This window comes from Ceratosolen solmsi, unplaced genomic scaffold, assembly GCF_000503995.2.
Source record: "Ceratosolen solmsi marchali unplaced genomic scaffold, CerSol_1.0 scaffold10, whole genome shotgun sequence".
Taxonomy (NCBI): domain Eukaryota; kingdom Metazoa; phylum Arthropoda; class Insecta; order Hymenoptera; family Agaonidae; genus Ceratosolen; species Ceratosolen solmsi.
The window spans coordinates 20339850-20354017 of NW_011948412.1; the positions used below are offsets into that span (position 1 = coordinate 20339850).

Consider the following 14168-nt stretch of genomic DNA (forward strand, 5'->3'; position numbering starts at 1 on the left):
GAGCGAACAGAAAATTCATCCATTCTCTCGAGCACAGCGAGAGCGAATGACATAATGCGAGTCTACAAGCACCATTTGCATTAGTACTAGCAAAATTATCAATAACTCTATCCCTCTCATACTTTCTTATTAACTCTCAATGTTTATGTACCAAAACTTCTTCCTTCTACATTCATTTATACTCTATTTTTACTACGTACATCTCCTTCCCTGGGAGCTCTGCACAATAATAGCTGATAAATAATAGATCGAATAAACGAGCGGAATTATGCGTGTGTGAATTTCTGCATCTTGCTATTCGGTTATACAAACACACTTACCAAAATTTCCATGTACTAATATTTGCTATCTCAATGCACTACAAATTTTGAATTATTAATTCCATTGATGAATTGAAAATATATATGAATTTATGCATACAAATTATAATCCAGAATAATTATTGCAGAAATAAAACATTATATTCAAACGTTAAGAAAAATAAATTTAACAAAAAAAATTACAAACAGCTGGTGTATATTTTTTAAATATGTTTGTTACGTATATTTCTACAATAAACCAAATGAAATTTCATTTTAAGAAAGTAAATATATTATTATTAATAATATTAACAAATATTTAGTTACATAAATGTTCTTTAAAACTAGTTTTCCACTAACATCAACTATACATTTTATCAATCTGATTCATTTCCTTAGTCACTACCACTTTGAAAAATTCATATACTTTATCTCAATAAAGCATTAAGTCTTAGATATTTCCAGCTGAAAATAGCTCTATAAAACTAAATATTAATTGTACTGCTTGTCTTGTAAGCGAAATATTGAATTTCCTTGAACTTTATGCAATACTTATAGAATGTAAATGTCAATGGCAGTTATACGATGGTGGAAGGATTCCAGCTGTAAAATGGTCACGATTTCTTTGACCATGGAACGCCATTTATTACACGCCAAGTCTGAACGGAAGGCCTATTGCTGAAAATTTATACACGGGCGTTCAACTGCGTCGCAAGCCGACAGAGGCAAAAAGAGAGCAAAGCGTATTTCTGTGGATGAAGCCTCGAGGTGACGTTTCTTTAAAAGAGTCCGCCTGCCACATTCATCCTTTTATTCCCTCAGGAGCTTTTTATACTACTTTCATTATTTTTTATCGTCCCACGCGTTAAGAGGGTTCCCGGCTAGCACATATCTATTTTTTAATTTCACACACCTTTGGACATTGTACCTCCATCTAGGAAATACGCACGGAAACTTGAATTTTTATCAAGGAAATTCTCTCTGAAGCAAGGAAATTTAGATTTCTAATAGTCAGTAGACAGATGAAATTAACACTGGAGACTTTAATATCATTTTAATTAATAAAATACCTTAACTATAATGATAATCTCGAATAAATATATATACCCTCAATATAATATGAATGAATTTAAGATTATATTTAAGTCATTATTGACAGGAAGCTTTCTAACGTTAAATATAAAAATTAAACGTGTAGAAAGATAAATATGTTTAAACATATATGAATGAATCTGTGTGTTGTTATAAAAAGAGAAATTGAAACTAAATATGCTTGGAAACGTCTGGTAATATGATTAACATCAATCACAGATGACATGCTAATGTAAAGATATTCATTACACTACAGTATACTACAGTATTACAGTACAGTATTACACTACAGTTATACTGACGGCTATTATTATAGAACGATCATATATATATATCGAATAATTAATGAGATAATAGTTAATTTTTAAATATTTTGTTAATTAGATTGCGAAAGGTAATTTATACAATGAATTACTTCTACCAATTATTTCAGCTGAACATATATATAATAGGGAAAAACTATTCGATTTAGTAAATTACATCGTTCAATCGCATTAATTGATGTTCCCCATCACATGTTATATATTTCTTTAATTTAATGGATTCTCCTTTCAATTGACTAAAATTACCTGAGTATTATACATATTAAACTTTATTATGAAAAAAACACAAATTATTAAATTAAATCGTAACTTAATATTATATAACGGATATAAGAATTAAAAGGGCATACATGATTTATATTAAATTATCACTATGATTACTGTAATATAAAACATTCCAACCAGATTGGGAAATTTGGTAGATATATTTATAAGATTAACTGAACCATTAAATATAAATAATTATCATTTTGATACAATTGTTAAACTGAAATTAGATTTAAAAAATAATAATACGACATATGATAAGACATAATATGAAGTTAATTTTATTAAATTCATTAAGTTTAATATATCAAACTATAAATTACTAAATAAATAACTAAGAAATTCGTGTAAATGTATATACGTGCATGTCTATTAAGTATAATGGATTAATATACATGCATATGTATTATAAATACATATCAAATGATAATTTGACTATTGTATAATCATTCATTAATAAATATTTAAATATTAAAGATAACTATTGGTTTCATGATATTGTCGAAATTTCAAATATAATTGTAATACCTGTAATTTTGAAAAAAAGTTAATATATTTTTAAAGTTTTAGAAACTATTTTCTAAAAAAATATTTTATACAATTTATATGAAAATAACACTATAGCAGATTTGAAATATAGAATTCTTCGATAAAATGTGTATAATCTAGTTAAAACTATGACTGAAAAAGTCTACTAGCATGGAGTTAATAACTAAATTAAAATATTTTTTAATCTTTATAAATTAAAATGAAAAATTTATTCAAGTCACTTGTGATAAGGTATTTAAGATATACATATGAAGATATAAATAATTTGATCTTGTAATAAATTTTTATTTTTTATTATCATTATTATTTTAATAAAAGTATATTATATTTAATAGTCTCCCAATGGTTAACAGATAAATAATTGTAACAAAGTTTATTTATGCAAATAAATATTTATGAATATTTACATAGTAAGCTATATGTAAAACTGCGTGTATGTATCTATATATAAAAAAATTCTATCTATCTAGGTAACTCATCATTTGCTAAAAGAATATATTCTGTTATAGATACATGTACTAGAAATGTACATTATGTTGTATATTATCAGCTTTACTAAAATTTACTAAAATAATTTGGAAAACCTATCTTATCTCATAAAACCAATGAGACATCTCAACGCTTATCAAGTATCGTACTTGTAGTATATCACTAGAAACGCGTGGCAAATGAAAAATTCATATTAATAATCTTATCAGACATTGTTTAGTGAGTTTCGAAGTTGCACCAGCATATATCAAAGTAAATGCGACTGTAATTGTAAATAACTATAAGGCATGTGATGTTGCTCAATCGAAGAAGATGATTCTGTGTACGAGATTGTGAAAAATTATTGAGAATATGCGAACAAATACGATATTAAAACAAGCTCAACAATTTTATTCATGTGCAAAAAGTATATTAAAACGTTTACTTGAATGTGATAGTGCATAGTTATTTTTGATAAAGAATTTTTTCGTTTTTTAATTGTTATATAGTGAAGAAACGTGAAATTGCATATTATAATATTGATAAAATAACTGTGTCTATGAACACTTTAAAAATTTATTCGAAATTGAATAAAATGCTTATAATGTACCCCTTGATCATTTGAAATTTATGAAAAATCCCTCATTAATACCTTACTAGACTTACTATAAATTAATAATCTTGGAGTGGAATTAAAGAATGAGTATAGATAAAACTAATTTTTTTTCTTACGTATACTCATCATGGATAACAAAAAGTTTATGGAAAGCTTATCGCAGTGGAATATCTTTATTAAATATACCGGCAATTTCGCCATTGGACAGCTGTTCGTGTAACATACGAAAGTATGTATATTTGTAGGTTATAAAAAAGAAATGTATCTATGAAATTATATATAATAGAAGTTAATTCTTCGTAAATTATTAATTATTAATTATTATCAGTAAAATATTCTGCATATTCAGCTTTAAATTTGAATCTAATTATACATTGGAATATCAGCAAATTCTTTATAACGCTTTTTTTTTATTAATTAACAATAAAAAAATTAAAAATAAATATAAAATACAAATAATGCATATATGAAATATTATTAAAAACTTTATTAATATAGAATTGACTCTAATTATAATATACAACATCTTAGTTATAATTATAAATGTTTTTTACTAGAGTCGTTCATAAATACTGAATACAATATTTTTAATTTAAGATAATCGATCAATTTATTTTCATATAAGTATAATATTTTCAAAAAGAAATGTTACCAGTTGTAATAATAACAATGAAATTATCAAAATTTAGATTTGAAAATTTATGGAATGAAGAATTAAGACAGCGAGGACCGACATCAGCTTCATTAGTACTCGCAGGATGGAAATTTGTAAGAATACGGATTATCGTTTCCTGTATTTTTAATGCATGTTCACAAATATTGCGGTTCGTGCTTTACGTGAGTTGATTTAGTTTTTATTTTCTAACGATGACACATTATTTTTAAGAAAATTAGGAAAACTCCTTTGAATAACATACATTTAAAATGTATAATAACTTGTTTAAATTTATTTTTAAATAATATACATTTCAGTGTTATTATCTAAAATTTATTTCAATTGTTCATAATATTTGAAATAATTAATAACATTAATAATAAAAATTTAGTGCCTATATTTCAATTATATATATGAATGTAGAAATATGTCAATATTACGATTTACGCAACGACTGGTAAATTATTGACATTTAGTAGATTACTTTTTAAAAAAATATAATGATAATAAAATTATCAATCTAAATTTTAATTCTTATAATACAATATTTTTGTATTAATATATCGTAGATTAGAGTGCAAAACAGATCTTTCCAAAACAATTTTTTATTAATATTTATCAAATGTATTAATAATAATTTCCTAATATATTTAAATGAAAGAACCAATTTCAACCAGAAATACTTTATCTTAGCATTTTTATACATATAAATATTTAAATCTTATTTGATATTTTTACCCTTCATTAGATTTGGGACTATATACTTTGATGAAGAAGCTTGTCAGTAAAATATTACGAACTTTTAAATAATGCACTAAAGTTTCTAAAATATACTCAGAATACCATATTCTAATTAATCTAATAATTTATTTATAGTTAGAAAATTATTTATAATTAAATTTGCATTTCAAGCAGTAAGTTAGTTTTCACTTTAGTTAAATTCCGTATTTTAATATGTTAATATGTATATATTACAAAAGTTAAAAAAATTTTTTTTTAAATTTAAATTAAAAATTAATATAAATTTAATTTTGAATTCACTAGTACACTAGGAATATTTCTAAAAATGAAAGATATTAGTTTAAAATCAGTGAGATGACTATAACAATGCACCCAGACATTTAAATTTATAATTTTCTAAATATAAATATATATTTTGGCAGAGTTTAATAAATATCATTGATTTAAAGTACTGTGCACAGAACACGATGACAGTAATTAGGGCATCGAGATTAGTATTACTTCATGTAAGAAATACGAAAATTGAAATTATTTTTTATTTATAGACATTATTGCTACAAAAATTGTTGGAATATAGTGAACATTCTGAAAAGCATATTTTGAGTGGAATTCAATGGACTATTTACGTGGTTGGATTTGATCTACTTCAAACGATTCTTTGTACTTGGAGTGATATTATGAATCAAAGAACAGCATTGCGTTTGAAAGCGGCTTGTTTGAGTCTGTTATTAAAAAAAATTATACATTCTAATGTTGCATATAAGAATATGAACGAGGTACATGTATAAATGACAATAATAAAAATCAATTATTTTAAAAATAAATGTCATAGTATTTGGAATAATTATATTATATGTAGTATTTTTTCAAAATCTTCAGTTCATTAGTTAATTAAATTAAATTAAATTAAATTATGTTAAAAGGAAAGAAATTTAATCATAATTTAGTGCAACATAATAAATTTCAGTAAAATATTTAAAGAGTAATAGTATTTTATAAAGATAAACCTCTAATATGAAAGCAAATGATTATTAGGCATTATATAAAAATAGTCTAATTTCTATAGAATATTTTGAGAATTATATAGATTGATTAGAAATTTAAGAATATTATGTACTTTAGACTTTATTTATAAAAAAGCAGTGGATGATTTTTTATACTTTGATGTATAAATTACATCCCTTTAATTCTAGAAAAATAATTTTAAATACTTTTTAAATTAAAACTTTAATGTTTATATAATAGAAGTAACAATTTTTAATAGATGATATAAAGCTAGAGAAATTGAGATTAAAACTAATGAATTATAATTTCATAGTTATAAAGTCAGTCTAAATTTAAGAATAGTATTATTAAAAATTATATAGTTACAGCAAATTTTTTTGTCGCTTAAATTAAGTAAAAAATGATATGGCTATTATATTTTTAATAGTATAATAATTCTATCTTAATTTATAAATGAAAATAAAAAATGTATTTCTTATAATTTTATGTATTCAAGAGTTATTGTACTTTGTTGTCATTATTATATTTTGTTGAAATTTCAGCTTATGAATATATTATTAAACGATGGTCGTAAAATTTATGATGCTGTTAATTTTGGAACATCCATAGTCAATGGCCCGGTGGTAACTTTGTGCGCTGCTATCTATATTTCAATATGTCTAAACCCTTTAGCTTTAATAGGACTTATTATATTCTTACTATTATATTTAATACAGGTAATAATGTGTTATTATTTATTTGATATATAAAAAGAATATACAGAGCATTATACAATTGTATAACATTAATGAATTCTTAAAGACGTGCATCAATCAGGATATTTGTTTTACGATTAAAATGATACGATTAGTTCTAATTTATCATTTTATATATAACATATGTAATGAAGTGATGGATAGATAGATTAATTTCTGTGTAAAAAATATTTGTTGATATTAAATCTCGTATTAGATATAAAATATCGTCATAAATATCTATATTTTTTGCAGAATCCGTTTACATACGTAGAAAATTATTGTACAGAAATTGCTAATGATTTTACGAAATCTAGGATGCTGAAAACAATTGAAACAATAAACTCTATTAAACTCGTAAAGATAAATGGATGGGAAGATCATTTTATTGAAAATATTACAAGTAAATTACTTATAAGTAATTATATATTTAATATTTATAATTAGATTAGGCTTCATTTGATATTTATTTTAGATATTCGAAATAGAGAAAGTAAATGGTTATTCAAAGCAACATACTTGAATAGTCTTACTGCATCTATGAATTACATTATCCCATTCATTGCAATTATCGCAACATTTTTTATACATTTTTTAATGAGTCAACATTTAACAACTTCTGAAGTAAGTGTTCTATATTAAAAAGTACAATAATACATTAGTTACCAAACATTTATATTTTTGGCTACAAAAGTTAAATATTCATATAAAAATTTTATTTAGAAGACAAAATCTTATGAAAATCTTATTCCTACGGAACTCTTTACAGGCTTTTCCAATATGCATTGTTTTTATTGTACAAATGAATGATAGTTTTATATCTACGAGAAAGTCACTATATCATATTAAACAAGCTGTATTAACATTGAATAGAATAAAGGTAATTGTTCTAATTAATAATATTTTTTAATTAAAATAATTACATGATCAAACAAATATTATCAAATAGGCTGGATTGCTACTCGAAGACACCAGTAATCACATATTAAAGCCATTCGAATCATCACAAGCAGTGATGATAATTAATGCATCCTTTGCTTACGATATTTACAAGAAAGAAAATTATCAGGCTGCAATGGTAGTCGAAACTAAGTAAGTAATTTTACAATTATAAGTCATTAATTAGCATTTAAATTATTACCATCAATGACTACACGAGCATCGTTTTTCCATGATTTTATGTAGAATAATATAAATTGCTATTAAATGCATAGAAATTACAAATACATATTTTTAAAATCTACTTCCATAGGTATAGCAATTCAATGTAATGATACAATTTTCAGATACGAGAGTAAGTTGGTCAGCAGTGAAGAGAAACAACATCTAACCAGCTCGATCTTCGCTTCGAAACGCGTCGAGGTTTTATTTAATATAACCTTTAAAGCTCGGAAGGGTCAGTTGATCGGTGTGTATGGACCACCAAAGTGTGGAAAGTCATCTTTACTGTTGGCTGCTCTCGGCCAGATGAGAATGACTTCAGGCCAGTTAATGAGGCAGGGAAGTTGCGCTTACGTGGGTCAGCGACCTTGGCTCACCCAGGCTACACTCGGAGAAAATATCCTCTTTGGCGAGGGCTATGACGCAAAGCGCTACTACGAGGCCCAAATCGTTTGTAAGCTTAGACAAGACGTAAAAGAGTTGGTTGGTGGTGACAAGTACAAGATAAGTGACAGTGACAATAAGATTTCGGAGATCCTAAAGCAGAAAATCGCACTTGCTAGAGCATTTTATGCTGATCGGTAAGTAAATTCCACGGAACATTTCACGCGTATATGTTATGAGTTGCCTTACATTTAGAGATTGTTTATTATTATGAAGTTATTATATTCGGAGGAATACGATATTTCTTTCGTGTTCGTCTACGTTAATAAGTGATCGACCACAATATATTTAGCTCCTCAATTGGCTTATAGAGAATTTTTAAATGAAAATATTTTTTAAAGTATAATGCAGTATCTATTATTACTAGTATATTACTAGAAATATCTTAGTAATAATATTAGTTATTAAAATCCAAATACTCACATATTATAAAATTCATTTTTTTCAAAATTTATTTAACTTAAGACTATATCTAAAAATATAGTAAAAATAAAGTAAATTAAAAATTATAAAGAATTTAAAAAAGATAAATTATAAACGCTATCTAAGCGACAATATTATTTTGAAAAAATTTTATGGATATAATATGTGTGTGTGCTCGCGCGCGTTTGCGTGCGTGTGTGTGTATAAAATAAGAATACTCTTGACATACATTCTGACTAATATGAAATCTAATCAATTAAAATCTTATAAACGCAGAAAAAAAATATAAGGATAATTCTTATTAGAGGCACAACTGCCGCTAGCTGCAAATGTCACTTTCAAACTAATTTGCTTTAGTTCTGTTTATTTTTTTAATCAGGGATATATACTTTTTGGATGATCCATTACGTTGTATGGAAGATACGGTTGCTGAAGAGATATTTGAAAATCTTATTATAAGAGCTCTCGCTGAAAAAACTATTATTTTTGTCACCTGTGAGCTGAAGGTGCGTTAATTATTAAATTTTACTAAAAAATGCTTTAAAACATAACTATTTCGATTTTTCTATAGATAATTCAATTCGTATGGAAGAAATCGAATGCTTAGTTATAATTCGCAATTCGCCTTAAAATGTCATTTCATATATAAAATCTAAAACACTTTGTAATTATTAATTCAACTGAATTTTCGTCGTGGAATATGTTTTGAATTTTCGCATTACCTATTCTTATTTTACAGTATATAAATCGATGTGATTACATGTATATCATGCGTGATGGGAAAATAGCAGAGCATGGAAGACACAAGGAATTGATGCGCTTAGGTAGAGAATACGCTTCGTTAGTTAAATCAGCAATTATTGACGCAGAAGGTGATTATTCCGATGAGTAAGGATCATTATATTTTATACTTTTTCATATTAAACTTCATATTCATAAAGGGATACCAATTGGCAATAATTCATAGTTTAAGGAAAAATTATATTTTTATAATATGTTAATTATTTTTAATTTCAGATCTTGTAAATTTCAAAAAAATAATTCATCAAACGTGAAAAATGATAAAGAATTATCGATTGCTGATTGTTGGAAAATTGAACTTGAATCTGAAGATGAATCTTATTATGCAATAAATGAAAATGAATTAGGAGAGAAAAAAATAATGACAATGACGTATTATAGTTACATAAAATCTTTTGGTGGTTTATTCATGCTAATTCTTCTTATACTAACGTATATTGCTTTTACGGCAATCGGACTTATTACTCTATTAAGACTTATCTGGTACATTGAGACCATTAAGTCGGTGAGTAATTCCTTCCTACTTTGCGTAAAGACAATTTTTTTTGTTTTCGTGATAAGCTACGAGTAGTAAAATAAAATTGTTGTTTGTATACACTTTAGATATAATTTATTAATACGATAGAATAGCGATTATTATACATTTCAATACATGTCATAATTTATTAAAAATATTTATCATATGTTAGGAAAATATTCTAGTACAGGGAGTTAAAAAAAACAATTTTGAATCCTCGAAAAGTTGGTGTGGATCCTGTTTTTTCTTCATAATATTAGGATGTTTACTAAAAGCTTTTATAATGCAATATGTAGGGAATAAAATTGCAGATAAATTTCACACTGCTCTCTTAAATAAGTTAATAAATGCACCTATAAATATTTTCGATGTTACAACATTGAAAAAAATGAAGAAAGTCTTTTTAGTTGATTTAAACAATGGTAAGATTTTGTACTGAATTATTTGTAAGTTATTCTATATCTATAATACTACATTTGTTCCAGTCAGTCTATTAATACCACCAAAATTGGATATAACTTTCTCGAATATAGTTATAGTAATTTTCAATTTCTTTATTTTGATTAGTACAATTCCGTGGTTTACTAATTACATAGTATTTACGAGTGTTTTCATTTTCTTTATTGGCAAAATATTCAGGTATTATATTATATCGTATTCAGTAATTAAAAGATATCTAATTTTTTTATTATTAAATTTAATAATTAATAATCTATTTTAATTCTAAATATATTTTTCAAACAAATTATTAAAAAGAATTTTAATAAAATATGCTAATAAAGAAACATACTATATGTTGCGTTAAATTATATCGTTATTCAATCATATTATTGATTTTATTCATTAAATAATATTAAAAATAATTTTATGAATTTCTATTGAATTTCAATATTAGATTTTCTACAAAATTAATTTAAAGTTTATTTAAAATTTTTTTTTTAATAGTAATTTGTAAAATTAAATGTTGAAAATTCAAGTTCTGAAAGTTTACATAAAATTTACTAATATATAAAAAATTCTCTATTTTCCAAAGCATTGCTGAAGGAAACATAAAACGCTTAGAAAAGACACAACGACTGCCATATTATAAATTTCTTCGTAATAGTCTTCAAGGCCTCACTACAATTCGCACATTTAAAAAAGAAAATGATGTATTGAGCAAGTAAACACTTTTTATTTACATAGTCTTAATAAAATATAAATGTGCTATTGAAAAATTACCGGTAGACATTTTTAACGAAATTTATATAGTAATGAACAAATAATTACTCCAGAATTGCAAAAATATTTCTAATACAATATATTATTTTTATTTAGATTTCAAGATTTCATTGATCGAAATAATGCTTGCCGATTTTTCAAAAATATTTCTGCGAAGTGGTTTTCTATAAGACTACAAGTTCTTACGACAGCTTGCTTATTCGTTGCTGCAAATTGCATCGTCGTTTTAAAAGATAATGTATCACCTGGCATTGCCGGATTGACATTTATATATGTAATACAAATACCAAGCATTATTCAAATAAGTATGAAATATATTTTCAAAGCAAAACGTTACTTCGCAAGTGTGCAAAATATATATGACTACCTTCATGTAAGTATATAAAATATTATCTTTCAATAATGTCCATTCAACAAGAATTTTTATTATGACTATATATATATATATATATATATATATATAGTTAAAATACTATTACAAAAATGAAGACTTAAATATAATAGAAACCTAATGTAATAATAAATGTTATTTTGTTTGTTATTTTTTATGCATATTTTTGTATTTCTATGAAAATCAAAGTAAAACTAGAAATATCATAAAATATTGAAGAAAGATAGAATTGAAATTGAAATTCATCACTTCAGTTATTCATGTAGTCGATCATCTGCCATTATATTTAAAAACTTTATTATAATGTCATAAATTATAATATAATACTTTAGAAAACGTAGAATATTATGGTAATTTGGATATGTAACATTAATTAAAACTCAAGATAATAAAATATAAATTGAAAATAAATATTCAAATGTTATCATATATCAGTAAAACAAAAAAACAAAATTAATGATGCATTTTTATACAATAATTTCAGACACTTTCTTTTGAAAACAGTAATAGAATTCAAGCTATAATTCCCGACTATAAATGGCCAACAACGGGGTTAATTCAATTTGATAAAGTGCAGTTGAAATATAAGGATAAAACAGATCTCATTTTTGATAATATTTCATTTACAATTAATAATTCGGAAAAAATAGGTAAACAAATAAATGATTTAAGAAAAATTAAACTTCATATTAGTATTTTAAATTAGCGTCTCCTCTAAATGTGCCTTAGACTCAAAAAGAGAATAATACATATTTCAGGGATACTGTCTAAAACAGATATTTGCAAGACTTCGTTGATTGATATAATGTACAGATTATGTGAATTAAATGATGGTAAAATATATGTTGATTCAATTGATATATCACAAATTGATATCAAACATTTGAGAAATCAGTTATTTACCGTACCTCAAAATCCAATATTTTTTGGTACAATCAGGTAAGAAAAAGCTTACATACATATTTATTTAATAAATACAAAAATGTTAAATGTTATGAAATTATTAATTTATTACTTTATATACAGATTTTTCTTAGATCCAAAAACACGATATACAGATGCAGAAATTTGGAGTGCTTTAGAGAAAGTACATTTGAAAGATAAAGTATCATTAATAGCTTCCCAACTTCATTATCTAATTGTTGGGAAGACCTTCAGTATATGTGAAAAACAATTGTTTTTTCTTGCAAAAGCTCTTCTCCATCATAAAAAAGTGAGATTATTATCAAATATAATTTTGTTCAATGCTATGTTAATGAAATATATTTCATGCATTATTACATACAACAAATACTACCGGTTAGAGAAACTACTATTTATTGATAGTTACCATGATTCCTTCTCAGAATAAATGTAAAACATTTACGGAACATGTTGACAATTTTTTTATTTAAAGTACATATATTTCTACATTTATGTATCTTGTATGTAAATATCCGCATTAATAGATTGGCTAATAATTGAAAATGTTTGTGTTACACTACGGAATATTTCAATACGGAATTGACCAGCATATTCATAAAAGTACGAAAAACTTCAGTTAAAAAGATATCTCCGAAATTTTTGCCATTCATTATATATTATGATATCAAATATAATAGTTGATCATAAATTGTAATTTATTATAAATATAAACGATTTGTGCAATAATTTCAAGTAGAATATTATCAGTTCACTCGTATTTGAAAATGTTACACTCATATATAAAAATTTGATTCTTTTAATTCCTTATTATTTTAAATTCAAAGAAAATGAAAACTGAATGTCATCTATTAATTTAATAAATTTATAAATAATTAATTTAATAAATGTAATATTGTATTATTATTAATAAATTACTTAAAAGCTAATCATACATATGACAAAAAAACTAATATTTTTGAGTCGTTATCACGCGTAAACAATTTTTACAGATTGTTCTGTTAGAAGAGAACACTACGAGTGAACCGAAAGCAATGGGGTTGATTCATCAAATCCTCGATAAAGAATTCTCAAGCATAACTGTCCTTATAGTCGCCCATTATTTGAGTACGGTATTACCGTGTAATCGGATTTTGGTAATGGACAATGGTCGGGTTCTAGAATTTGATAACCCATCGACGCTAATGAATAATCAAGCTTCAAACTTGAGAAAAATGTGGAGAGACGGGGAGACTGTCGAAGGGACTTGAAATACAAGTATACTTTAGATCTAGTTAGGAAGCAACCAAATAGTTAATAAATTTATGTATTATATATATATATATTTATACATATATATGTATAAATATATATGTATATATAGATAGATAGATAGATAGTAAAAATGGTAGTATATATTTTCAAATAGGAATTAAAAAATGTAAAGTTTTTCATTTCATATTGCTATTAATTAATATTGCGTTTTACTATTAATTTTGAATAATATACAATAATTACTATTATTATTTAGTTGTTATTAATCATTGAAATGCAATGAAAA

General features: G+C 24.7%; 2 protein-coding genes across 2 annotated transcripts; both read left to right on the top strand.

Annotated features, from left to right (window-relative positions):
- Window positions 1-5477: 5477 nt before the first annotated feature.
- Window positions 5478-10534, top strand: LOC105365859 (multidrug resistance-associated protein 9-like). The gene is made up of 11 exons (XM_011504124.1): window positions 5478-5483; window positions 5556-5786; window positions 7005-7152; window positions 7225-7373; window positions 7519-7629; window positions 7699-7841; window positions 8036-8491; window positions 9157-9283; window positions 9517-9665; window positions 9795-10083; window positions 10268-10534. Exons 1-11 carry the CDS (start codon window positions 5478-5480, stop codon window positions 10532-10534), a joined length of 2076 nt encoding a protein of 691 aa, XP_011502426.1.
- A 598-nt stretch (window positions 10535-11132) lies between these two features.
- Window positions 11133-13914, top strand: LOC105361849 (multidrug resistance-associated protein 5-like). The gene is made up of 6 exons (XM_011499134.1): window positions 11133-11257; window positions 11413-11689; window positions 12192-12357; window positions 12466-12646; window positions 12734-12920; window positions 13621-13914. The coding sequence occupies exons 2-6, from the start codon at window positions 11624-11626 to the stop codon at window positions 13876-13878; spliced, it is 858 nt and encodes a 285-aa protein (XP_011497436.1). The 5' UTR covers window positions 11133-11257; window positions 11413-11623; the 3' UTR covers window positions 13879-13914.
- The last annotated feature ends 254 nt before the right edge of the window (window positions 13915-14168 follow it).

Excerpts from the sequence above, each read along its gene's own strand:
- LOC105365859 (XM_011504124.1), top strand. Across the intron at positions 7,374-7,518 it reads AACATTTAACAACTTCTGAA|GCTTTTCCAATATGCATTGT; the intron begins GTAAGTGTTCTA and ends AACTCTTTACAG. Across the intron at positions 7,842-8,035 it reads GCAATGGTAGTCGAAACTAA|ATACGAGAGTAAGTTGGTCA; the intron begins GTAAGTAATTTT and ends TACAATTTTCAG.
- LOC105361849 (XM_011499134.1), top strand. The coding sequence starts at position 11,624 with ATGAAATATATTTTCAAAGCAAAACGTTACTTCGCAAGTGTGCAAAAT. Across the intron at positions 11,690-12,191 it reads ATATATATGACTACCTTCAT|ACACTTTCTTTTGAAAACAG; the intron begins GTAAGTATATAA and ends CAATAATTTCAG. Across the intron at positions 12,358-12,465 it reads TAATAATTCGGAAAAAATAG|GGATACTGTCTAAAACAGAT; the intron begins GTAAACAAATAA and ends TACATATTTCAG.